Genomic DNA, 27,865 nt, shown 5'->3' with positions numbered 1-27,865 from the left:
ACAAAGGTGCACACCTGTGATTCTAGCACTGGGAGGTGGGATCAAGGATCTGTGGGGTTTCAAATGGTAATGTGTGGGGCAGACGTTAGCATTTAGCTCACACAGAGAGACACCTCTCCTTTATAGTATGTTGATTAATTATACTTTCCTAGTAACTTTTGCCAGAGTCATAGAGTCCACTTTCTGGATTCTATCATGTTAAAAATCCTTGTCCAACATTATACTATAAATTAGTAATACTACAACTACGCTCTCAGGGCTGAGAAATTCAGTTTGGCAATGGCCTAATTTAATAACCACATGGTTCTGTACTGTGCTTTATGTTTTAATTCTTATGATGTTAAACATAAAAGAACTCAGAAAAATGGTCACCAAATTTCTAACCCTGATGATTTTTCCACTCAGCATTTTACATGAAGAGGTGGCTATAGTTGGAAATTTGTTGGCTTTGTTAACATCTGTCTGGATCCACACCCAGTCCCTGGAGCCCACTCCTCATTTTTTTTCTAAAAAGAGTGGTTTCAACCCAATCCTCGGGTAAATGTTCAGTGTTTGCCATATGCTAACCCACCACTTTATAAACAGAATCCATTAGATCAGATTTTAGCTCAGTAAACATCTGCTTTGTATGAATCTCTGTTTCAAGCTAAAGACAACTAGAAAACTAAGGCAGTGGCCCTGTTCCTTACTAATTTGCAAACTTTATTTATTTAACATGAAAATTTAACCATAAGATTTTTTTTCTTTCTTTTTTTTGTTTTTTTGGGGTTTTTTTGTTTTGTTTTTGTTTTGTTTTGTTTTTTTCACAGGGCTCTGTGTAGCCCTGGTTTTCATAGGATCCCCAAGACCCTACGAGGAGGTTTCTGTGGTCAAGCTATTTTTGTGATAATATTGGACATCATTTGCGAACCACTGTCAGTCTTAGAAGTGTATAGTGCAGTTTCCCAGAGATTTTGGTGGGAGAAATGGCAACTTACACGCAGAGGAGATAAGAAAAGTCATTGTTTTTCATTAAGCAAAACACCAAAAAGACTTGTGAAAATATAAACCAATATTACCCTTCTGACTTTTTTGTTTTGGAAAATAGAAATATTTTCCTCAAAATAGGTGATATGTCCATCTATAGAGTGTTACTATTATCTTAATTTTTTGAGATGCATGCAACTATTTAACATTAAAGAATTTTATCAGTCTTAACCTTTATTAGGTTAATAACAATAGATATGATGCCAGTAATTCTTGAAAATGTTTATGAGGAGCTTGCTTGATAGTAGCGGAACTATCGCCCTGGCAACCGAAGGTTCTAGTCAGGGCTTTGCCTTCTGACCGTAGGCAGCTGGAGTAGCCTCTGTAATTAAATTGGTTTCTTTTTAAGTAGATGGCGATAATTATACCCTGACCCATGCCCCTATAGGAAAGCATGGTGATTCAGTATACAGACGTTGAGAACATAAATCCCTGTGCTTACTGAAGCTCTACAGATAAACAACCAATTTTAGGGAAAAAGTGAAGAATTTCAGGTGGTTAGCTTGAAGTCTGGCTTTTGTTTTAATTTTGGTATCAAATTCTTAAAATTTCCTCATACTTTTTTTTTTCAGTTTCTCAGATAGCCTTATTAGTGACCAAATGCACCTTCCATCCTTTCCAGTCAAAAGGGGGCATGTCCTCCTAATACTTTGAAGTGGTGTGAGAAGGCCAGGAGCACTGTCTGAGGGAAGCCACTGGCTCCCTCTCTCCCTGAGGCTCAGGTTACGCAGCCTCTCCCTTGTGTGTAAAACAGAAAAAGAAAGAAAAGCCCAGGAAGCACCAGGGAGAAGCGGGTGGTGAGTGGTTGGGATCTAGAAAAGGTAGTTGAAGAGATTTCCCTTTGCGTAGAGCAGAAGATGCTAAATTCAATGCCTCTTTCCCTGCCTCTGTGAGCTTCAGCTAGGTCAGTCACAAGTTTACCAGCAGAAGTTCTCATTTCACTTTCTCATCTCTCTCCTTGAAGGGCTCTTGAGTGGACAGACATCCCCAACAAATGCCAAACTGGAGAAGCTAGACTCCCAGCAGGTGTTGCAGCTCTGCCTCCGGTACCAAGATCACCTGCACCAGTGCGCAGAGGCAGTTGCTTTTGATCAGAATGCTCTAGTCAAGCGAATCAAAGAGGTAACATCGCCATGGGGGGTGGGGGGAGACCATCCCAGACTCGTGGCATTAGTAAGACATGCTGGTGAGGAATGGTTCTCAGGTGAGAAGAGCTGGCGTTTGCCTCCTGCTTCACAGCTGACTTGGCCAGGCTTCTTGTTTAAGTTTCTGTACATGAGAAATGGGCCTAATAGAAGTAGCAAGGTCGAGTGTACTGAGACTGCTCCATGGCCTTATCTGGGTTAGTGTGTAGAAAGCCTCACCATCATAAATTTGCTCTAGTGATATCTGTGTTTAGCTTTGCTTATGTATTATCTCTATACTTTTCATAGTAAGTATTTACATTGGATGTAGGAGCCTTGACGTAGTCTTTGCTCTTTGCTCTTTGCTCTTAGTCTTCACTATGTTAGTACATGGGAAGCGCAGTGTTTCCTTTTTGCTGAGTGTAAGTGATTATGCCTATTCAACCATAAGTGGTTTTGTGAATACACACCAAGTATCGTTCATGTGAAATAGCCTATAAATGAGGAACATGGCACAGGCCTGGGGCTGACGATTAATTGGGAGGCTGCTTGGTTAGCAAAAGTGAATCACTGGGTTCCATGCCCAGCACCATCAAGCTGGATATGGTTGGTATATACCTGTAATTTCAATGCTCAGGAGAGTGAGACAGGTCAGAACTTTGAGGTCATTCATTCCCAGCTACATAGCAAGTTGGAAGCCTTGATACATGAGGCCCTATCAATCAATCAATCAATCAATCAATCAGTTTTAAAACATGGTACAAATGTGTAGTTACCAGTAACTGTAATAGGTTTTTGCTTAAGCACTAAAATGATTTATTGGCCAGGCCATTACATGGCACAATTTTGGGAGCACCAAGGAATAGGCAAATATGCAGTCTAAAATTTTCAATCAAGGAAGAATGTAAGTTTCTGCTGTGAGGTGATATCATCTGAAGGAAAGTTTGAGAGTGTTGTCTAAGGGAAATTGCTTAGGAGGATGGCACCTGGAATTTATTCAACACCTGGCCATGGTCATCAACTCTGGTCAGAGAAGATGAATCTGAGGAAACAAGTGATGGGCTTCCTATCACTACTCATTGCTTTCCATTAGTATAATAAAGATAGTCTGTTCTTGGAGATTCTGAAGTAGTCATTCATTAGAGCAGCAATACTTCCACCATTTAGCATTGTTTTCCATAAAAGGTATGAATATATGCATTTTTTTTTCCGAGACAGAGTTTCTCTGTGTAGCCTTGGCTGTCCTGGACTCGCTTTGTAGACCAGGCTGGCCTCGAACTCACAGTGATCCACCTGCCTCTGCCTCCCGAGTGCTGGGATTAAAGGCGTGCGCCACCACGCCCGGCTTTTTTTTTTTAATTTATTTTATTTTATTATTATGTATACAGTGCTCTGTCCGCATGTACACCTGCAGGCCAGAAGAGGGCATCAGATCACATTATAGATGGTTCTGAGCCACCACGTGGTTGCTGGGAATTCGAACTCATGACCTCTGGAAGAGTAGACAGTGCTCTCTTAACCCCTGAGCCATCTCTCCAGCCCTGCATTTTTCTTTCATGAATAAAAAACTTGGTTCATAAGACTTACATCACAGTAGTGAAATGCCTGGCATCATTTACTTTAGTTTCAGTACATGGCCACTTGGCCCCATTGCTTCTAGGACATAGGGAGGCACAGCAGCACGACAGGAAGTGTGTGGTGGAGCAGAGGTGCTCAGCTTGTGGCAGCCGAGAGGCAGATATCAAGGGGCCAAGAAGAAAACTTCATTCAAAGGCATGCCCAGTGGCCTCCTCCATCTGACAGCCAAGTCCCTGTCTTCCTGTACATGCTATCAAGCTATGGACCTATCAAAGAGTTAATCCACTGGTTATGTCAGAGCCCTCAGGATCCAGTTACCTCCTAGTGAGTGGATCCATATGCTAGAGACCAAGTCTCTAAAACAGGAACATTTTGAGGAGGACTTCGTGTCCAAATCGTAGCAAGTGCTATTCTCTGGAACTATTCAATATGACCTTTCTTGCTGCTGGACATTGATGTAGCCTTAAATATGTATGTATGTATGTATGTACATATGTGTGTATGTGTGTGTATATATATATACATACATACATACAAGGTCTCACGTAGTATAGTTAATACATAGCTGAGGATACCCTTATGCTTATAGCCCTCCCGCTTCCACTTTCAGAGTGCTGGGATCATAGGTGTGCACCACCACTCCCAGGTTATGTGGCGCTAGGAATGGAGCCTAGGGCCTTGGGAGTGCTAGGCAAGGACTCTACCGGTTTAGGTATAGTCCAGGCTCTGAGCTTTTAAGTATTATATACTTGTTCAATTATATTATGATCTGTAGAGCTCTTATCCTCATTTAGTATGCATAAGTATCATTTCAGTTGGTTCATTTGAATGATGTGTTCTCCTCTCCCCAACTAGGGTGTGGCCCATGAATCATTGTTTTAATAAGCTTGCCAAATGATACCTAATGCTGCCCTTCATTAACTGGGATGTGGGAACCACTGGTACAAAGGACTACTTTCCAAAACAAGTCCTAAAATACTTATCCCGTGTAGGTTAAACTTGCATATTCATTACCACACCTTGGAAAGTCACATCATAGACATTTAAAGTTCTTATTAGTCTCACAGTAAAGGGAACCAGTACATTCCGAACTAATTTCACCTCAGAACACTTGCCCTAACTAACATCTGTTAACATCTCACTGAAGTAAAAGCTTATTACTAGCATACATTTACCATACAAAATAATGTTTCATTATGACATTTTCATAAATTTGTATCACATAATTTGATTATATTCACCTCTCAGTCTTTCTCTTTCATGCCCCTGCTGAGCCTCTTCATCCCAACCAGCTTCCTTCCACTTCCTTGTCTTAGTACACTTTCAATAGTATTTTTTCTTTTTTTATATATATATTTATATTATTACACCTATAAACTACATACAACAAGAAGAACCACGAAACAATCAGAAATTATATAAATGTTACACTCATAGTGTTTTGGCTATTTGTACTTGGCAGCCTTGAAGAAAACATCTTTCCTATCTTAGTGCATCTCTAATTCTGATTGTAAATCAATATCTATCATATCTCATCTTTATCAACTTAAAGCATCTACCTAGACCTAAAAACATCTTAGCCCCTAAACAACTAAGCTTAATTGTAAAACTAAACTATCTGGTCTTCAACCCCATCAGAAACTTGAGAAGGAATAGAATTAATTACCTGAGTATACCTTTAAGCCCAGCACTCAGGAGGCAGAAGCAGGTAGCCTGCCTGGGCCACAGAGTGAGTTTCAGGATAGCCAGGGCTACAAATCTCTATACACGTCTCTTTTTCAACCCTGTCTCAAAAATCCAAACAATAACAACATCATCAACAACAAAACCAACATATAATTATCTTCAAGCGATGTGTGTAAAACATAAGAAGTATAAATAAATTTCATTTTTAGAATTAGGTTCCCTCCACAGAATATCTCATTATGTACAAATATGTAGCTATCCTCAAATCAAACAACAGAAAACCTCCTGAAACACTTCTGGTTCCAAGCATTTCAGAGATGGGATAGTCAATCTCTAGTCTCTCAGGGTTATTTCAAAACAGGGAACAGTTCTCACAGTGCTGAGCAGGACCTCAGTTGTTCTCAGGGCAGAGTTTCAGGATTTTCCCTATGGTGTCATGTGTCCTTTGTGTTTCATCGGGGTGACTGTTAACAAACTCCTGAGACACGCGTCCATCTCTGCTCACTGCAAACCCAAGGGCTGGGATTAGTCACTTCCAGATACATAAGGCAGAGCACATAGTTGTGGGCAAGCTCAGGCTCTCTGCTCCTAGCCCGGATGCTTCCTAGAGGTTTAGTTAGGAGGATGAAGAAGTGACCTAATGCTGTACGTGTTGAAAAGGGAGATTTAGTAATCACCAAGAATATGCAGCAGAGGGTTAAGCAGACGTCCATAAAGCTGCAGCTTCTGTGATCATCTTATTCACATCAGAAGAAAACCTAACTATAGCCATATACAAAACAATGTCAAATTTAGATAAGCCTTTGATATGAAATTTGAGTCATGCTCTTGAATGCGAAATTTATGTTTAAAGATATATACATGTCAGAGGGGAGAATAAGCCATGGAGATGGCTCCCTTCCCAGCCTTACAGTAGACTTTGACCACTGGTTTGCTTATTGGCCGTAAGGTGACCCCTTACCCATCCCTCAACCACTATTGCTGAGCAACTATGGCATACCCACTTAGTGGGAGGTCCTCTTGGGATTATAGGGAAATGTGACCTCGTCCCTGTTCTCTGAGATGTTAGTCTGGCTGGGGAAATAAAACAACACAGAACAAAAATATAAAACCTATATCACTATCAGTAGAGTGCTGTCAATAGAGACTGTTTAGTTGCAATGTATACTGGAATTTCCATGAGAGAGATTAAGATATCCTGGAGCGATTGAGGTTAGAGAAAACAGGTGTTGGGAAATGAGTATAGACAGGTGGGAGACAGCTTGACAGTATTAGAGGAAAATTAGCTTTGGGATGTGTCGTGTTGGAACACTAGTCTCTGGCCTTTGTGTCTGTGAGTCATTTCACATAATGTTTTGTGAACACTAGAGCCACGAGTGGCAAGGGGCCAGTCCTCACACTGTCTCTAACTAGTTGTGTAGCCTCAGATTGGTTTACTCAATCCTTATAAGCCTTGGTCCCTCAGTCTGTTCAGAGATACAAGAACAGTATCCGCCTCAGTGAGTTACTCAGAGTGCCATGACTAGAACTGGGGCTGCTGTACAGCCAGTGCTACAGTGTAGTCATTGTCTTCAGTACAGTGTGACTGGGAGAGAAAGGCCTGACCTTCCCATGAATTGGCTCATGGGAAGTTTCTTGAGTCTAGCAGCAGGCTAAGTGCTGGCCCATTTAGAGCCCTGCCCTCAACAACCAGTGTGGTAAAGACCTGCCGAGAAGCAAGGCAGGTATTTTCTGTGAACTCTGGTTTCCCAAAAATCCTGAGTGATTTCTTACATGCCAAAATAGCTGATTTTTGGTCTGATTCTAGGAGTGCTCGGGAACAGCAGACTGGTTCCCTCCCTAGGAGGCTTGGGTCTTCTGGAGACGTGGAGATAGATGATGGGAAAATGTAGTCCCTGGCTTCCAAGCAGTGGACATCCTTTCTGATCACTTTGGGTGGTTTTCTTGGTATCCTCTGGATTCTTCTAGTGACTGAGAAGATGGCACATAAACACTTTATGTTTTAGGCTACACCTGTCATTGAAATTCAGGTTTCCTGAAACACAAATGAGAAGGAGAGTGCTTGCCAGCTAGTGTGCTTTTGGGGAGGGGCATAGTGTTAAGACTGTCCCTTCCAGCCGAACTGCCACATCTTAGGGTGTTGTGCTGGGCAAAGGACCTGCAGCTGTGCCTCTTGACTATATTTCCCTTCCTTCATCAAGGGGGGGAGGAGGGTCGTGAGAGCCTCACCTAAGCATCCTGCCACTCCTCCCAACCAGCTGCATGCAATTCTGCATTAATTGCATGTGGTCTTCTGGGTGGGGCCAGAGAATAATGGGGGTTTGTGAATCATGAGAAGGGATTCCATCTTTGCAGTGATGGGAAAGCCACTGTCCATGCTGGGTGCAGACCTTCCAGTCTGGCTACTTTAAGGCCGTCTATGGTCCAGCCTATAGCTCCTCACCTGTGCTCCGTGAATAAGCCTAATAAGCTCATTGGTTCCTTGAGGTGAACCTTGGTGGAATCACATCCTGGTTTGTCCTTAGGGTGTCAGGAGGAGGGATAGATGCTGTTCACACTGTTCTGTCTCTCCCAGGGAAGGGAGCTTTAGCAACAGTGAGGGACTAGGGAAAAGGCAGGTGGCAGAAGACACAGCTGAGACAGTGGAGCTCCTCCTGTCGTTCTGATCTGGGTCTTGATTTTGTCACCTCCCACTTTAGCTGCTGTCCCTGGACACATGTTCATAGCTTCTTACCCAGGATAAAGCTACTAGGTGTATTTTGTTTCAGTTAATCTGCTATTATATGCTTGCTTAAAAACCTTAAGACTAAACCCTGGTCTGATTCTAGTAATGCCTGTGTTTTTAATTCTTAGGGGGTATTGGCAATAGTATATCCTGGTAGCATAGGGTGTTTAGAAGCATCAGGAGTTTTGGTGAATCAAGAGTTGCTATCCCTGCTCAGAAAGCCAAGGATCACATAGGACTAGAAACAGACCCTAAAGAGTCTCTAATTCAATGCACAGATCAGGAAACTCCTCCAGTCCTTAAAGTTTACTTGGGACTTGCCTAAGACTTTTCTATTACTTAATGACTAAGATGATATTAAAAGATGAATTGTGTAGGTATGTGTGCACATGCTTGTGTGCAGGTGCCTATGTAGGTGTGCATGTGTACATGGGTGCAGAAGTCAGAAGTCAACCTCAGGTTCATTACTAGAAGCACTGTTTACCTTGTTTTTTGAGACAAGGTCTGGAACTCACTGATTAGGGTAGGCTGATTGGCCAGCAAACCCCAGGGATCTCTTGAATGCTGCAGTTACAAGGTACACTATGTCACCACTCCCTGCATTTTTTAAAAATGTGAGTTTGGGGTCAAAGTCAGGGCCTCGTGTTTGCATGGTGAGCTCTTCACTGACTGATGGATCTTCTGATTGCTACTATTCTTTTTTTCAGTGGGGGGAGGGGTATTGTTTGTTTTGTTTTTGTTTTTTGGGTTTTTTTGTTTTGTTTTGTTTTTGAGACAGGTTTCTCTGTGTAGCCTTGGCTGTCCTGAACTCACTTTGTAGACCAAGCTGGCCTCAAACTCACAGTGATCCCCCTGCCTCTCCCTGTGTGCTAGGATTACAGGTGTACACCACCAAGCCTAGAAATTGCTACTATTCTTTCCCTCTCCCTCTTTCTCCCTCTCTGTTTCTCTATCCTTCTCTCCCTCTCTCCCGCCTCCCTATGACATGAGCACCCTGAATCAAACTATCTAAATCCAAGATGCTCTAAAACATGGAACTTTTTGAGCATTGATCTGAGAGGCAAACAGTGTCAGATTTGGGAGCATTTACAATTTCAGATTGTTGGATCAAGGATGTACAAATGGTAAAGTCTATGCAACTATTCCAAAATCTAAAACAAAAACTTCTGAAGCACTTTGAGTGCAAATATTTCATATAAGAAAAACTCATACTTATGTTTTCCATGTTTAGAACCCTTCATTTCACTTTTAATTATTCTTTTCTTACACAGTAGGCATTCAACTGGTGTGAAGAAATGCATGGGAACTGCCATTTTTTCCTCTGTACCCAGGATGGGGGACAGGGGGATGGATGGAAGCCCACAGGGGTTTCCTCCTGTAATGTAGACCTGGATGGAGCTGTTGCCAAGTATGTGAGCTGACTACTTGTACACTGTGCTCTCCCAGGCTAAAGACTGACGGAGGATAAGAGTGGTTCCCAGAGTGTGGCGCATCCTGCCTTAGCTGGCATTAGTGTTCACACTGCCTTCAGTTCCAAGTCTGATTAGTGTGAACACTGGCCAGGCAGCGCTCTGCCTGCCACTGTACACTGAACCTCCTTCAAATAACATCAGCTGACTCCTGTCCCTGCTTTGAACATATTCTGGCATCCATTTCTGCTTCCTTGACCTGAGATTATGAAACGAGTTGAGAGTACTTTATTTTAAAGCCAAAGATTTTGGCAAAGCATTGAGATAGCTGGCTGCTATTTTTGCTGAAATAGTGAGACAAAGCATTTCCAGAAAAGTCTGATTTTCTTTCTGTCTTACACATTACTCTGGTATAAATTTCAGATTGAGAGTGTGTGATGTAATTAAAATCCACCCCCTATCCTCTGAGCAGCCTTTCTTTGCAGTAAGAAATACAGCTGGTCCCTTGGGTGGCATGAAGTGTAGATGGGAGACTGGGCTCACTCTGGTTCTGGCGGTAAGGCATGCTGTGCAGCGCTTCCTCAGGCCTGGCCCCATGCTCCTTCCCATCGTCCCTGCCCTGCCAGGACACAGAACTCTTGGAAGAGGGCTGAGCCAAATGTATTACTTGCCTGTTGGAAATGTAGGCTTGTGTTCTTTGGCGAGACATGAGCACAGCCCAGTTATTTGACTGCTCCTGCTCCTAGATTTAACTCCCCTTACGCGCTGGACACTGACTTTTCAGCATGTATGAACATCCTACTTATCCCCCAGCCTGCCTGCCTGAGATGTGGCCATAGGCAGCTGGCTCTGCCACCTCTCCTGGTGCTAGCACATATGCCAGGCTCTAGAGCATGATGTAATCATTGTCTCCTTCCTCCACAGACTGGGCAGAGTTAGAGGCTTTGGAGGTAGCCTCCTCCTGAAAGGAACGCCAGAAAATACTTGTAGCCTGTAAACTAGTGGGTAGGTAGTGCTAAGGGACACTTAGTTTATAGACATGGAAATGTGGCTTAGAAAAGATCTTCCTGTCCTGTATGTCTTTACTGAGAATAATAAGGAATGTTAGCAAATTTGGACATTGGTGCTATGATAGTTTTGATCTTGTATGTCACCCAAAGGCTCCCTGTATTAAAGGTTTGGTCCCCAGGGTCACACTGTTGGGAAGTGGTAGAGCCACGCAGGAAGGAGATCACTGGGGTTTTTTTATGGTTGCCAAACCCTTCAAAGAAACCTCAACCTGTGTAGTGTTAATCTCTTGCTTCCTGGCCACAGAATAAGTAGTTTTCTTCTCCCTCAAGCTCCTATATGCCAGCCTTGCTGTAGGAAAAGCAAAGCTTTTCAGAAAACCTCATGCTACCTGTCAGTCTTACAAGTTACAGTGGTGCAAATTTAAAATCTAGTGTAAACTTCTAAGTTGGTTATATCAGGGGTTTTGTTTTGTTTTGTTTTGGTTTTGGTTTTTATTTTTGGTTTTTGGGGTTTTTTTAGTAATAGAAAGCTAACTCACTGCTGCAGTGCCTAAAATAATGCCTGGCTTGTTGTAAACAATGAGTGCTTGTTCAATGAACAGCTTCCTAGAGTCTTCATCCTACAGAGTGATAAGCTTTCTCATTCTGTCAGGGAAAAAGAACTGTTTTGAGAGTAGTATTAGGACTCGTAGGCTGAGCTGCAGCAGTAAGTACACTTGGCACTTGTAACCTTTTAGATGCTATTGACATACAGCTTGTGCTGATGTTCAGGGTAATTCTTTCTTGTCAGCAGATGGCTCTCCTCTGTTGAGTTGGGCTTTACAGGTTCCTCACACTTTGTGGCTTTGTGATCTTCATAGCATCCACCTGACAGAACATCATGGAGTGGCAAAGATTAAGATGTCTTACAGGCTGAACCTACTGGTTTCACATGACTCTGGCTTGAACTGAACTATGTGGCCAGATCCACAGGAGCCTGGGAATGGGTGTGTGCCCATGGGTATACTAAATGTTGAGCCGTAGTTGGAGCATCTGTGTCGCCTTTGACTTCTACTCCTACAGCACACATGTTGAAGAGCTGGAGACTGAGGGTGTCAGGCCACATAGTAAACTCCGCAGGGTGTAAGTCCCACTGTGAGTGAAGAGCAGGCGTTGTATGAAGAAGCGTGTTTTTAAAGATTACTGAACAAAACCAAGACATGGAACTATGCATTCAACACGACTTCAGCTGTGTTCCACACTCTTAAAGGTCAGCTAACATCAACTACATGGCACAGTTGGGGGGGGGGGTTTCGTCCTCAGCCTGCCTTTATTTTTATATATTTTATAAACTCTTCATCTTAAGCGTGTGTTACTTACCACTCCCATCTCGGAACATGTCTTTCCTCAAGTGTGTCAGCCATCTCAGAGCTCTGCCTTACTTACCTAATTGGCTGGTTAGATTTTGTCAACTTGACACAAACTAGAGTTACGTGGAAAGAGGAACCTCAGCTGAGGATTTGCCTCCATCAGCCTGGCCTGTGGGCATTAGTGTGATGAATGTGAAAGAGCCCACTATGGGTGGTACCGCTCTTAGCAGGTGGTCCCGGGAAGTGTGAGAAAGGCTAAGCAAGCCATGGAGAGTAAGGGTGTAATTAGCATGCTTCCATGGTTTCTGCTTCAGTTCCTGCCTCCAGGTCCCTGCCCTGCTTGAGTTCCTACCTTGGCATCACTCAGTAATGAGCTGTGACGGTGGAAATGTAAATTAAACCCTTTCCTCCCCAACTTGTTTTTGTCAGTGTTTCATCACAGCAACTGAGAAGCAAACTAAGACACTAAGACAGAATGTGCTCAGAATTCTGAATACTGCACGTTTATCCATCCCCTAGGTGAATGAACTTGCCAGGGCTCTGTTGTAGGTGTCAAGAAATAATGACAAAACAAACAGGAAAAATTCTTCCTAGGTCTTATACTCCAGGGGAGAAACAGACAACAAGTAAGACAAAAAAAGGGGAGATTAAAATAGGTAGCATGTAAAAAGATGAAGGTTAGCAATTACAAAAGATTTGGCTTCTTTGTCAAAAATCAAATGTCTATATGTGTGTGGATTTATTTCTGGGTCTTTGATTTGGTTCCATTGATCAACCATGCTGTTTTAATTACTGTTGCTCTATAATACAGCTTTAGATCAGGTATGGAGATTCCTCTGGAGGATCTTTTATTGTACATGATTGTTTTAGCTATTCTGGGTTTTTTGTTTTTCCATATGAAGTTGAGAATTGATCTTTTAAAGTCTTTTAAAAAATTGTGTAGGTATTTTGATAGGGATTGCACCACATCTGTAAATTGCATTTGATAAGATGGCCATTTTTACTATGTTAATTCTCCCAATCTATGAACAAGTGAGATCTTTCCATCCTCTGATATCATCATCAATTTCCTTCTTCAGAGACTTAAAGCCATATATATAATGCCACCAAACCAAATAACCCAATTAAGAAATGGGGTTCACAGCTAAATAGAGAATTCTCAACAGAGGAATATCAAATGGCTGAGAAACATGTTTTTAAAAGCTCAGTGTCCCTAGTCATCAGGGAAATGCACATCAAAATGACTTAGCCTATCAGAATGGCTAAGATAAAAAACTCAAGTGACAGCACATGATGGTGAGAATGTGGAAAAAAGGGAACACTCCTCCATTGCTGGTGGGAGTGCAAACTTGTACAACTACCTTGGAAATCAATCTGGCATTTTCTCAGAAAATTGTGAATAGGGCTACCTCAAGACCCAGCTATTCCACTCCTTGGAATATATCCAGAAGATGCTCCATGTATTTCTTTCCCTTTTGTTTTTGCTGAGACTTTGAATCTCTGTGGTCAGACACACACCTGCCTTCCATATAATGTGTAATGGTCGTAATCGAAATCTCCAAAATCTACTAAATTCAGGCTGCTGTCCAGACTCAGCTCCTGCTCTATGGCTTCTGTTATATGCATCTTGCTAGGTATCTATGCCTACTTCTCTGCTCTACTTGTCCTCCATCAGGGCCACCAGCCTAACCACATAAAACCATCCTGGTTTCCCTTATCAGAAGGAAGGCTTTGTTTCTTCCTTAGAGTTGGGCAAATGTTTATGCAATGACTGTTTATAGTTTCCTACTCTGAGTAGGGAGTGCATGGGCCTCTGGACTTACCAGGCTCACAGGTCTAGTATATAGAAACTCCTGGCTGCTGGCAAGGGTGGTATACCAAATCCTTGGTCTGCGGTCACCATCCCGGGTTGAACACTCAGGTTCATTCTTCAGGCTGATGGTAGAGGAGTTGAGTGAGGTACTTATCTCAGCCATATCTGAAGTCACTCTCTGAGTCTGCTCATACTGTGAGGGACTTAGAGGGATCACAGAGCATTTAGGCAATCCAGGTTGCCACTGTTTAGACATCAGCACAGGTGTAAAAGTCCCAGAGTGTTACTTAATTTGTATAGACTTCTACTTCCCTTTCATCTTAGACATTGGAACAAGGAGTCCTAAAATGACATGTTTGGGGGTCTTCATCTGTCTGATGGTCTCCCCAAGTTCCCTTCTGGCCTTTGGGGCTCAAGGCTTTTAGCATCAGCCCTCAATCCCCAGGGCCTCTGACTTACGGCCTCCAGCTGAGTGTGTGAGCTGTTGTGCGATGGGAGACAGGCAGCCTTGCACTGAGCTCACCGCTCCTGTCTGTGGTGTCTGTCTGACCTTCTTTCTTCCTCTCACACACCCTGACTGAAATCTTTCTTTTTCTTATTTGCTTTTGCCCCCCTTTCAAGTCCAGGCTAGGGGCATAATCTGCCTGATTATAACATGTTTTATTTGGGGGACTGATTAAGGTTTTAAGATTTCTTTCTTAGTTAGATAGAGCACAGAAGGAAAGTCAGTATGAGGAGAAGCCAGTCAAGCAATAAAATAATGATTAGAACAAAGTGCCCATGCCATTCAGATTGCCCAGTCGGTGGTATTTCTTCATTCTCTCAGACATGAGTGAAATGTATTCCTTCCCTGAGACACTTGGATAGAGTACTTGAACAAAGGAAATGGGGTCATCTCAAAATGTCCAGTATGCGGTAATCAATGCCACCCAGCCTGTGGTGTAATTAATGGAAACATTGGCGACAGTCTGCCCATTGTTTGTCCTTGTGCAACAGGAAGTGGCAGGCAATAGGGAGCCCAAGGAGAAGGTTGACGTAATGCAGAAGGAAGTGGCTAGAGCTCTGCTCAGCCAGCAGCTTTCTAACTACAGACCCCGGCTCACCTGAGCGCCCTCCTCTTCCTAACACACGCACAGAGATGTGCATTTGCTGACATCGTTCTTTGAATTTTGACTTTATTTAGCAATAGATTTATGTTTCCCTTATGGCTAGAAATGTCCCAAGAAACTTAATTTTAGATCCCATACAATTAAACATTGTGCAAAGGCAGAGCAAATTATGGAAAGGAAAGTTTTCCAACAGGATCAACTCTGGACTTGACTTGGACTATGCAGTGGTGGCTCTTGAAGTCAGGAGATCTGGAGTTGGGTGTTGGGTGTCCACAGGCTCCCTCTTTAAGAGGACATCTCAGCTTCCCCTGCTTCGTCATAAGTCCCTGTGAGGTCAGAGTGTGCAGTGTGCAGAGATGTTAGCCCCTACAGTGTCTACTTAGATTTGCTTGGTGAACATCTATGTTAAATCTGGCAATGTATTGCTTTTGTTTTTGAAAAAGTAAATGTTGGTGTTTACATTACAAATCAAGTGTTTTCTTACTTTACTTGAAAACACTAAAAATTGCTCTTCAGATTGATTCATTATGGGTTTCGAAGAGGCATCACATTTGCTTGCTCTGATGTTTGACTTAATGGGTTCTGTAGAAAAGAAGAGCAAAAGCTAAGTGGAATTATGTATTTGTGACTTTCTGCTCTGCTTAAACTAGCTGGGTAACTTCGGGCATATTTTTATCTTCTCAGTATCCCTAGAGGATTGTCAGGGGACATAAAAGTAAGGCATATAGAATGTACAGCGGTGTCTGCCATTTAGCGGATAGTTAGGGGACAGTAGCTGCAACTTGCAGATTATTTTATCACATTTGTTAAAATAGTGAGTGAACCAGTGAATATTGTATATTAGGCTCCACCATCCAAGTCAGTCTGTGGATTACCCAAAGAAGCAGTCCCAACAGTGGATTTTCGTTTTCCGTAAATCAAGCTAACTGCAGTTTGCTGGAGTCGGGTTTTGTTGTTTAATTTCTAGAGTAAAAGTCTCCGCATGCGAATGAATGGCTGGAGTGTATTCTGAAAGCTGTCATTGCAGCCTCTTCAGAACTTTCCTACTGGGAAACAAGCTCACTTCAGAATATCAGTATGTGGTAGCTCATGCCATTCAGCCTGTGGCATAGTTAATGAAAACATCTATCCGCTGTCAGTTGTCCAAGAGAGAGTCCTCCAGAAAAAGATTCCTGAGTCTCCTGTGGGAATGGAAGAAGTGGCAGTGTGGTGGGAAGAAAGAGTAATAATGGGCCAGAATGGGCCGGCTTTGGGTGACAGCAGGCCCACCTACTTTCTGAAGTGGAGACAGCTACCCCGTGCAAGCTGACATAAGGAAACCTAATCATCAGGGTGTAGGATGGAGACCTTGAAAGTGCCTGCCGTCAGTACCATAGGAGAAACAGCATGACTGCAAATGTCCTCTCACTGTGTACACATACATCAGAATGTCCCCCTTAAGGATGCTCCATTTTTATTAAGAAATAAAAGAAAAATGTGACCCACATGAGTCAGTTTCAGAACAAGAAAGAAGGGATGCCAAGAGAGGTGCTTCGTGTCCCCTCTTGTGGCTTGGTATTGTCACAGCAAAGCATGGGACTGAGCATCCCACGGCCTCTTTGCATTGCTGCTCTTGTGCACCAAGCACCTGCCTTCCTTGGGTTTGTAATGTTTTACTTGGCTGCAGTGATTTGTTTGAGGCCACTGGACAGTGTTTAGTTCAGGATTGCCAAATGGGTTTCATCATTGTGAACTCTGATCCTTAGCAAGTGGCCATCTGGGGTCCAGTGTCAGTGTAGGCTCCCATTTCAGGTCAGATCTGAGAACAGCCTGTGCCTGGTGCTATTGCAGGTGTGGAAGGAAGTTCAGGTATTGGGCTTGTTTGTGAGGACTGAGACCTGAGTCTCAAAGCTTAACCTTCTTACAAGGTACAGTTCAGTGGTCTTTATGCTAAGTCAAAGGTGTGTAACTAACACAACCAATTCCAGAACACTTGCCCTCCCTACAAGTGGGTACACACTGTTACTCTCCACTCTCAATGCCCTACCACCTGGCAACTTGAGCCTACTGTCTGTCTCTATAGATCGTCCATGTGGGGCCTCACGTGTGAAAGGAATCCTATGATATGTAACCATTTCTGTCATGTTTTCTTCACTTAGCACAACACTTCTGAGGTTTATGCAAGTCATAGTTTTTGGTCAGCATTCCATTTGATTTTATGGCCAAATGGTCTTCTGCTCTTCAGACACACTGCATTTTGGCTATTCCCTCCTACATTGATGAACAGTTGCGTTGTTTTTGTGTCTACCTACTGTGAAAATGCTGCTGTGAACACTGGTGTACAAGGTTATGCGTATTTTGGTTTCCTTGTGATTTCCCTGGTTGTTAAACTGCCAGCTCTCTGCCTCCTAGTGGACGAGAAGTAGTCGCTATAGCCGGATGTTCCTTTCCCAAATGACTGTCATTGACGTCCTCGCAGCTGCTGTGGCTGCTCCTGTCTTCTCTGGGGAAATGAACAGGCTGCAGCCATACCCCTAGGTTCTGCCTGCAGGGCAGTGCCAACCCTGTCGCTTTGCCGACTGCTCTCCGATGAGAGAATGAGCAGCTCTCAGTAGATGCACTGAAGAAAGGTAGATGTTAAAGCAGGTTGTCTTTTAATGTGGTCATATAATTTGGGAAATTAATTTTGAGTGTTGTACAGAACAAATCTCCAGACATATCTGGCCATTCAGCGAGACTTGTTGCAGTAATATGACCTTGCAGTTTAAAGCTCTGTTTATAAGTCACATTTGCACATATCATCTCCTTTGCATCTTTTTGAAAGGTTTAATTGTGTGTATGTGTGTATGCCTGTGAGTGGGTGTGTACATGTGAATGTGGTTGCCCTCTGAGGCCAGGGCACTGGGTCCGCTTAGGGTGGAATTACAGGTGGTATTGAACCTGACGTTGGTGCTGGAAGTCAGACTCAGGTCTTCTGGGAGATCCGTGCGCTCCTCCCTGCTGAGCTGGCTCTGCAGCCCTCATCTGTAATGGTACTGTCACACTGACACAGAAGAGACAGGTGCTGTGTTCCTCACTTTACAAAGTAGAAGCTAAGACTGATTCCTGGATTAAAAGCTACGACTTCTGATTTCTGTTACTTTGTGGCAATAAATTGACAGAGCACCAGCTTCTCCAAACCTGGATGCTAAGAACATCTGAGGTCTATGGCAGAGGTTTCCCCACTTTGCTGTAATACCTACCTGATGTTCCAATGTATTTGAGAACACCTACCAGTGTATTTGAGAAGTGTCTTAAATTGGAACTTTCTGTTGTCTTTAACTATAAAAACTTTGTTAGAAATTACCATAGTAGAATGTAGTATTTGGGGTAACCTAAATCTGTTCTCAGGCCACAGTCACTCATATTTGGCTCCAGAGCAAAATCTGAGATAAAAGCTGTTTTGTACTGACAGTGCACATTGCCAAAAAAGCAAATATGGTCATGTTCAATAGACTGTTTTGGCCTCAGAACTTAGTTTCAGGAAGAGAGCAGAGTCATGCATCCCTGCATATTTTTGCATTGTCCATCCAATAATGGTTGAAAGCTGGGATGAAGATGGAACTGGAGAGATGACAGGCAGCCATTAGTCAGCCATGCTTGTCCCCATGGCCTATTGCTCCCTAAAGCCATATTCCTAGTGTGTTCTCCTTGAGGAACAGGATTTTTATGTACAGAAAAGGTGAGCTATCTAGTAAGAGCAAGTCACAGCTGACCTTGAGGTTTAAGTTAACAGAGACATCACATTAAAAGCCGAACATTACTTTTTAAAACATTACTTTTAAAGGATGGGAAAAATGGGCTATTTTTACATATTTTCTTTTTTCTTCATTAATATATTTATTTGTTCATTTTACGTCCTAATGGCAACCCACCCCCTCCTCTACTCCCAGTTCTCTCTCACACCCATTTCCCCCGTACTTCCCTCTCCCCACCCCCTACCCACCCATTTCCCCCTCCCCCCGTACTTCCCTCTCCCCACCCCCTACCCATCACTCCCACCCCCTCTACCCCCACCCCCAGTACCAACCCACCCTGGCACATCAGCACTAAGTGATTCCTCTTTTACTGAGGCAAGACAAGGCAGCTCTGCTAGGGAAACAGGATCCAGAGAGAAGCAACAACGTGCAAATAAGAGACAGCCTCTGCTCCAGTTGCTAGAGGACCCACTTGAGGACCAAGCAGCCCAGCAGCTTCATGTGTTTAGGGGGCCTAGGACCCATCCATAGATGTTCTTTCATTAGTGGGTCTATGAGCCCCATGGAACCAGGTTAGTTGGCTTTGTAGGTCTTCTTGTGGTGTCCTTGACCCCTCCAGCTCCCTGAATCCTTCCCCTAGCTCTTCCACAATACTCCCTGAATTCTGCCTAATGTTTGGCTGTGGGTTTCTGCATCTCTTTCCATAATCTGCTGGATGAAGCCTCTCAGATGACAGTTATGCTAGGCTCCTGTCTGCAAGGATAGCAGAGTATCATTAATAGTGTCAGGGGTTGGCTCTCTCCCATGGGGTGGGTCTCAAGTTGGGGCAGTCATTAGTTGCCATTCCCTCAGTCTCTGCTCCATTCCATCTTTTATCCCTGCACGTCTTGTAGGCAGGACGAATTTTGAGTTGAGGGTTTTGTGGGTGGGTTGGTAATTAAGACCATAAATGGTGTTTTAGGGGTTTTGTTTTTAAGCTAAGGTCTTGCTGTGTTAATGTAGGCTGGGCTCAGTCTCCTGAGCATCTTTTTTTGTGTGTTTTTGTTTTCTGGGACAGGGTTTCTCTGTGTAGCCTTGGCTGTCCTGGACTCACTTTATAGATCAGGCTAGCGTCAAAGTCACAAAAATCAGCCTGCCTCTGCCTCTGCCTCTGCCTCTGCTTCTGCCTCCCAAGTGCTGGGATTAAAGACATGTGCCATGATGCCTGGCTCCTGAGCATCTTTTTGGTGCTGAGACTACAGATGGAAACATAATAGCCAGCTCACATTTAAATATTGTAAAATAAATAAATAAATAAATAAGGAAGATTGTTTGTATTTGTTTTGTGGTGTCATATCACTGGTTGGCCTTGAACTCAGACACTTGCCTGCCTCTGCCTCTCCAGTGCTAAGATTAAAGGTGTATGCCTCATGCTCAGCATCTTTTCTAAATGTCTTATAAAGGGTCAGGGAGATAGCTCAGGCTTACCTAGCATGTATGAGGTCCTGGAATCAATCCCTAGTATGGCTAAATTTTGTTGTTGTTGTTGTTGTTGTTTGTTTTTTAAGACAGGGTTGCTCTGTAGCCTTGGCTGTCCTGGACTCACTTTGTAGACCAGGCTGGCCTCGAACTCACGGTGATCTACCTGCCTCTACCTCCCGAGTGCTGGGATTAAAAGTGTGTGCCACCATGCCCAGCAACTAAAATATTTCTAAGAACACACACACTTGTGTATACTTACAAAGTTTTATTGTTACCATGTTGGGTCTGATCAAGTGGTTATAAGAGTTGCTGAAAACGGGCACTAAAGAGACTTGGGGCCAGGGCCAGAGTGGATGCCCAGCAGGGTTATGAGTCCCATCCTTGATACTACAAACTAATAACAAATAAAGGACAGGAAGGACTTGTGGATAACTAGGACTTGGGTCCTTTGCTGGTATGAGATGGTTCTGTCAGGAAGCTTGGAGGGGAGGTAAGCTGTAAGATTTCACAGGTCAGAAGTTCACAACGAAGATAAAGAGCCTGAAGACGGTGCTAGCCTTGCCGATGAGACACAGCACCTCCACCTTCGCAGCAAGCACACACTCTGTACACTTCAGGTACACGTCACTTTTCCCTCTTGCAGTGCTTTCCAGTCTTCCTGAGAAGAGGTTTCTAGACTGCCTTCCTGGTTTTGCTCACATGATCATTTACAAAGCTTGTTTTCTACTTCTTCTGGCCACGTGTACACTCTATCCTTTATTGTCATCCCCAGCCTTCTAGGGCAGGCATCTTATTATCTCCACCTGAGAGATGAGGAAGATGAGACTCAGAGATACTAAGCAACTGAAATCCCCAAAGGGAACTGGCCGTATGTGAAACCAGGATTTGGACCCAGTTCTGCTTAAGCCTCAGTCTTCATACATGGTGTGTGTGTGTGTGTGTGTGTGTGTGTGTGTGTGTGTGTGTGTGTAATATATATATGTATGCATGTATATATGTGTATATATGTGTATTTATATGTGTGTATATGTGTGATATATGTGTGTGTGTGTGTGTGTGTGTGTGTGTGTGTGTGTGTGTAATATATATGTATGCATGTATATATGTGTATATATGTGTATTTATATGTGTGTATATGTGTGATATATGTGTGTGTGTGTGTGTGTGTGTGTGTGTGTGTAATATATATATGTATGCATGTATATATATGTATATATGTGTATTTATATGTGTGTATATGTGTGATATGTGTGTGTGTGTGTGTGTGTGTGTGTGTGTGTGTGTGTAATATATATATGTATGCATGTATATATGTGTATATATGTGTATTTATATGGGTGTATATGTGTGATATGTGTGTGTGTGTGTGTGTGTGTGTGTGTGTGTGTGTGTGTAATATATATATGTATGCGTGTATATATGTGTATATATGTGTATTTATATGGGTGTATATGTGTGATATGTGTGTGTGTGTGTGTGTGTGTGTGTGTGTGTGTGTGTGTGTGTAATATATATGTATGCATGTATATATATGTATATATGTGTATTTATATGTGTGTATATGTGTGATATGTGTGTGTGTGTGTGTGTGTGTGTGTGTGTGTGTAATATATATATGTATGCATGTATATATATGTATATATGTGTATTTATATGTGTGTATATGTGTGATATGTGTGTGTGTGTGTGTGTGTGTGTGTGTGTAATATATATGTATGCGTGTATATATGTGTATATATGTGTATTTATATGTGTGTATATGTGTGATATGTGTGTGTGTGTGTGTGTGTGTGTTTACTTGCCAAACTGGAATGACTCCTTAGCCTCCTGTTCATTATATTGTTTATGTTGTGGATGTTTCTCTTCCTTTCACGCTCTGAGGCCTGAACTAGAACTTGGAATAGCTTTCTTGTATCTTCACAGCCATCTGCAGGGTCTGGAGGCTGACCTACCCAGAGGTGGAGCTCTGTCCAGGTGTGGGAGTGAACCATTTCAGCCAGGGCTTTGAAGGTACCTAGGTTCCTCCCACCCTAGCCCAGTGAGGAACGGGACCACTGGAACAGGCTCCTCCTGAGGCTGGATGTGTGAGCCCACTGGGTGCAGGCCCCATCAGTGGCCACTGTGCATTTGACAGCAGAAACCACCAAGAAACAAGGGGCAGTCATGAGCTTGAAAGCCCCAGCGCCACGGAGTGACTTAAAAATTGAGCAGCAAGGGCCTGAGTTCCAATCCTAAGATCTCAAGTCAAACCAGGTATGGTAGTATGTATCTGTGGTTGCGGCACTTGGAGGTGAGACGGGACACTGAGACCCTGGAAGCCCACAGGCCCCTTGCTTGTTGCACCCAGCAGAAGAGCAAAGACTCTCACACCAAGAGGAAGGCGAGGAGTGGTCTGAGGTTGTCCACTGACCACACATGTCCTGTGCCACAGGTCCACACACACACACACGCACACGCGCACACACACACACACACACACATCATAAACACACCGAAGCTATAAAATGGAAGCTGAGCAGCGCCTTCTACTCTCCTTACTGTAGGAGGGGTTCAGTTGATACAGCTGCGTAATAGCATCTGCTGTGCCTCTTTCCTAAACACAGCTCCCTGCGCTCCACTGGCTCTTCTTCTCCTAGTTCCCCTAGTTTCTCCAAGGGTTGGAACCCCCTCTAGGTAGCCCTCAGGTCTTCCCTCCATGCCAGTGCCCCATTTGCAGGGTCTTCCCTGGCTCCCTGCTTCCCTGCCGTATACATGTGCACATATACCCTACCCCCACATACACAGTCACTTGATGTTTAACAAAACAGAGTCACACTCCTTAGAGATTTATTTTATGATCATGTAAAAACACAGCTTTCACCTCAAAGAATAAGACAGTTTATTCTGAAGCCAAATATTTGAGACTGTGGTCTGGGAACACAGATTCAGGTTACCCTGAGTGCAATATTTCAGTTTGGTAACAGCTTTGTGAAGTTTTTATAGTGGTTGAACAAAGAAAATCATCTAGATTCTGCATATGTGAGAAAACATACAAGCTGAGCCTGGCGTCTTTGGCCTAAGATGACAGTCTTCAGTTGTATCCATTTCCTTGCAGATGACACAGTTCCATTCTTTCACTCATTCTCACAACTGAACAAACTCTTTCGTATGTATGTCCTACATTTTACCACTCGTCTCTTGATGGGCGTCTAGGCTGCCTACTCTTTCTTAATGTGTGTTCTTGGTGCTGTCAACACATGGATTAGTTTCGGGGCTCTGTTCTGTCCATTGGTCAATATGTCTGTTTTGATGTCTGAAGCGTCATAGTACATCTTGGAGTCAGGCTTTGTAACCCTTCTAGCTCTGTCCTGTCCTCCAGGGTCACTCTGTTCAGGCTCCACTGTGGCTCATCCGCATTTCAGGAGCACTTTTGATGTGTCTGTGCAGAATGTCCCTGGTATCCTGATAGGACTTGATGGATTTTTCTTAACATTAATTGGCTTTCTTTTGTTTTTTTGAGACAGGGTTTCTCTGTGTACTCTTGACTGTCCTGGACTCCCTTTGTAGACCAGGTTGGCCTTGAACTCACAGCGATCCACCTGCCTCTGCCTCCCAAGTGCTAGGATTTAATATTGGCTTTCTTGATATAAATCTATCAAATGTATGTGTTGTGAATATTTTCTTTGTGCGTGGATTGCCTTTTTCTTTTTATATTAATTTATGCCTGGTGTATACATATACCATGGCTCATGTATGGAGGTCCTTTGAAACATTCTGCAACCAGAGACAGTATATGGAGTTCAGGGCAAGGTTTAAAGAGAGGGTGAAGTACATGGTAAGATCTTGAGGGCAGGATTACCTCTTTATTGTGCTCGTGTCATAAAAACCCCAACATTGCAGAGACTTATGTAAAAATGAAAGGTTTTTTCTCTCTCTGCCCGGCACTGCTCTTACCCACACGGTTCCATGGCTTGTGCTTCTTGAAGTGCACCTTCCTGCCAACCCATGGGCATGGCATACATGCTCTCCCTCAGCTGCGCAGAGGAGGATGAGACTGAGCAGGCGATGGGCAGCTCACTCAGTGAAGAAAGTTCCCAGAGGCTGCCATGACTGACCCGTCCACTATAACACACAACAGAGGCATGTGACCACAGCAGGGCTAGAGTTTTAACACATGAGTTATGGAGAATAAACAGTTGTTCACTGTTTATTGGAAAATCAAATTGTTTGTTTAAATAGTTGGGGTTTCTTCTGAAAGTTCCCATAACCTAGTTACTTGCAACTTTTCTCTTTCTGGGTCTGCCTGTGTTTCCTGGAACAGTAAAGTCATACTTAAAGACAGTGGGAAAGTTATGCTAATGTGCAGTACATGGTGTGAATAGGAGTTTGAGCCTTTGGAGCCAGCATGACACGTGGGATGTCCTGACAGTCACTGTCTGTGGAATGGTGTGTGTATGGTTCGCCCCCAGGAGTTCCGCTGTACAGGCAGTATGTACATGCCCAGCTGCACGTGAGGCCATGCAGGGAAGTGTGTGCATCTGAACAAACACTCCACAAGATGCTATAAACCACTGAGCTGCATGTCAGAGTTGATGAGTTGACTGCCAAGCACTTTAGCCATGGCCCACCAGAGCCCGGGAGGTCAATTCAGGCAAACTCCTTTGTCTGACTTCATGTGTCTGTCCCTGTGGTTGAGACAAGGATGGAGAGCAGGGGATCTCTCAGCAAGGTAGATAATGTGGTGACTAGAGAAGGTTCCAGAGTTTGAGCCATTGGGTAGCTTTGGGGGCTATACCTTCAGAATACCATTGTCCCTCCCAAGGGACTTCTTGGCAGGGCTAGTGGCCACCCTCAGGAGCACTGAGCCACTGGCACACTGCTTCCTCAGACCTGAGCAGTGCGTAAGCACGTCCTCTGAAGGCACATCACTCCTACACTGAGTTCCCATTTGGGTGGATTTGGGGTTTGGTTCTGCCCCTCCCACCAGTTCCTCTTAGTCTCTGAGCGTTTGAAGACCAGCTAAAGAAGTGCTCATGCTGTCTGCCCCAGCCCTCCCCCCATTTCACCGTGTAAAAGTAGGATTGGTTTTCCTTGGGCCTGGCTTTGATCTCTCATGTTCATCAAAACCTTTTCCAGAGGCTCCAGCATGCAGTGGGAAAGGAAAGACAGGGACCAGGATGGAGTGAGAGTCTCGACGTGGGAAGGAAAGAGGGCGTGGGTGCATGTGGCGCCCTCGCAGAGGGGTGCAGGCGTGTAAGTGCCTTCCCTCCTCGTCCCCAGCAGAGAAAGGGGCGTTCCAGACAGTTTGCAGGCTGGGCATGCAGGGCGTTGGTGGGAGTAGAGCGCATGGCTGAGGAGAAGGCTCTGCCTACCCTGACTGTACACAGGCCCCAGGCTGCACTTCCTTTATAAGAAGTCTTTCCTCAGTAAATTAATCTTAGCTTACCAGAAGGGTTTACCTTATAGAGTTCTTACTTTACTGTGTAGCCCCAGGTGGCCTGGAACTCTGCTAAAGGTATATGCCTGGCTGAACTTTAAATTCTGTAATTACACTTAGCTTAAAATGCACGTTGTGCTGCCATACAAAAAAAGTTATCTTCATATCCTTATTCTTCAAGCTTTCTCCTATTAATTTAAAATTTTCCCTTTGAAACTTTTAATAAGGATTTGTTTGTATTGTGTATATGAATGTGTCTGAGAGTGTCTGTGCCCTCCACACACGTGCAGGAGCCCTTAGGAGTCAGATGAGGGAGCGGGGTCTCCTGGAATGGGCGTTCCAGGTGGTTATGAGCCTCCATGCGGCTGCTGGGAGCTGACCCCTAGCCCTCTGCAGAAGCAGTTAGTGCTCTTCACCAGTAAACCAAATCACTGGTCCCATTCGACTCTGTTGTACTGTAGGGCCAGGCTTTTCTATCTGTCTCTCTGTGCCTCTGCCTGTCTCTCTTCTCTCTCTCTCTCCTCTCTCTCTCATACTTGTCCCTAATACTATAATGACCAGAAAACATCCCCTGGCCTAGTCAGCTCATGTTCATGTGCGGCCAAGGAACATCACTGTACAGTACTCAGGCACACGCAGAATAGTACACTGGGTATTGAAAACACACAGCTGTTAGTGCTTCCTGTTGTGCTAACCTTCCTAATGCTGCAGCCCTTTAATGTATGCAGCTCCTCCTGTTGGTGACCCCCAACCCTAAAATTATTCTGTTGCTGCTTCATAAGTGTAATTTTACTCCTGTTATGAACCGTAGTGTAAATATCTGATATGCAGCCTCTGTGAAGGAGCTGTGACCCCAGGCTGAGAGCCCCTGCTCTGGACGATGTGTGAGGCAGACTGTAACGCTTCTTGCCTCTGCTTACTTCCTGCAGATGGATCTGTCCGTGGAAACCCTCTTTTGCTTCATGCAGGAGCGCCAAAAAAGATATGCCAAGTATGCGGAGCAGATCCAGAAGGTGAATGAGATGTCGGCCATCCTGCGCCGCATCCAGATGGGCATCGACCAGACAGTGCCGCTGATGGAGAGGCTCAACAGCATGCTGCCCGAGGCCGAGCGCCTGGAGCCCTTCAGCATGCGGCCTGAGCGGGAGCGGCTCTAGCAGGCACCTGGCTCCCAGTGCGGCCTGGGCCAGGTGTTTGCCTAGCTGTGTCTGACCCGCGTGGACTTTCTCATGCGGTTGGTTTTGATAACCGAAGTTGGGACAGTTGAATTCCCAGGGATTCTTTAAAGAACTTGGCATCAAGAGTTATTTTTATTTTGCTCAGATTTTTTTTTAATTAAAAGTGTATATAGTCCAGCTACTGCAACAAAACTGGAGAAAATGTTAAGAAACTGTGTTCTCTTTGGCACCTTGTGACATTTTATTCAGGCTCTCTCGGTTGTGGTTGTAAATACAAAATCGTACTGAGTCCAATTACTGTTCCCACCCAACAGCACCCATCACACCAAGGAGGTATCTGGCACCATCTTCCTGTACAGCCGGAACACTGCCCTTCTGTTTTTCAGGTACCATGCCCCTTTTGTAGGTCACTGGAAACTGAAGACTCCCTTCACGCACTCATGAGGTTGCTGCCCGTTAATAACTGCTTTCTCATACAGAGTTCAGGCTTCCGTCAGCTGGGCAGACCTTGGCTTCATAACAAGGTTCGCACCAGCATTTCCTTCCACCTTCGAGGGTGGTCATTCTCTCACTCCAAAGTCCCACTGTGCTCCGCTGTTGTGCCAGGGACACTAACGGGGCTGCAGCCTCTGCCCTCCACTGACGTCTGTGCATCGTGAAGCTAGGGCAAGTGCTTCTGCCCATCACAGCTGTTCTGTGGAGGGAAGGCCTGAGGAAGGGAGGGACGGCATGGGCCTGGAGCTAAGAGCAGAGTCTGAGGGGTTGTCAGGCCTGGAAGCTTGCAGCCTCTACCTTGTTCCTTAGATTCCTCCAGAACGCAGAGGTGTTGTCAGGTGTCAGAAACAGCTTCAATGTTTTCATAAAAGTTAAGATGAATCTGATTAATTTATTGTGTAGCAGGTAAACCTTATCTGATTCAAATCTTGTTTTTTATTTCTAATTTTATTTTTGATTATTGTGGTGGTATATGTGATGTGTCCTGGCGCATGTGGAGGCCAGAAGACAACTTTGTGGAGTTGATTCTCTCCTTCTACCGTCATGTGAATTCAGGAATCGAACTCCTGCCTCTCTCTAGCTTGCACAACAAGCACCTTTACCTACTGAGCCATCCTACCAGGCCCCAAGTCCTGGTTCTTAACCAGATACTAATTTATAATGTTCTTAGAACCCAAATTAAATGTAGGGCACATGATAGTTGAATGGTAGAGGAAGCATGACTATTCAAACTACAGGGAAGGAAAAAGATTAAACCAGACGTAGAGAAA

At 44.1% G+C, this 27,865-nt stretch overlaps 1 protein-coding gene across 1 annotated transcript in view; it reads left to right on the top strand.

Annotated features, from left to right (window-relative positions):
• Nucleotides 1-26,829, top strand: part of BORCS5 (BLOC-1 related complex subunit 5) — a 68,843-nt gene extending 42,014 nt beyond the window's left edge. The window contains exons 3-4 of the mRNA XM_084765032.1: nt 1,991-2,148; nt 26,352-26,829. Coding sequence (XP_084621158.1) covers nt 1,991-2,148; nt 26,352-26,579 — 386 coding nt within the window. The 3' untranslated portion in view covers nt 26,580-26,829. The remainder of the gene's footprint in view (nt 1-1,990; nt 2,149-26,351) is intronic.
• The last annotated feature ends 1,036 nt before the right edge of the window (nt 26,830-27,865 follow it).

Source organism: Acomys minous (assembly GCF_964271855.1).
Source record: "Acomys minous genome assembly, chromosome: 17".
NCBI lineage: Eukaryota > Metazoa > Chordata > Mammalia > Rodentia > Muridae > Acomys > Acomys minous.
Note: the sequence above shows the minus strand (reverse complement) of the source record. Positions and strands in the feature narration are given on the sequence as shown.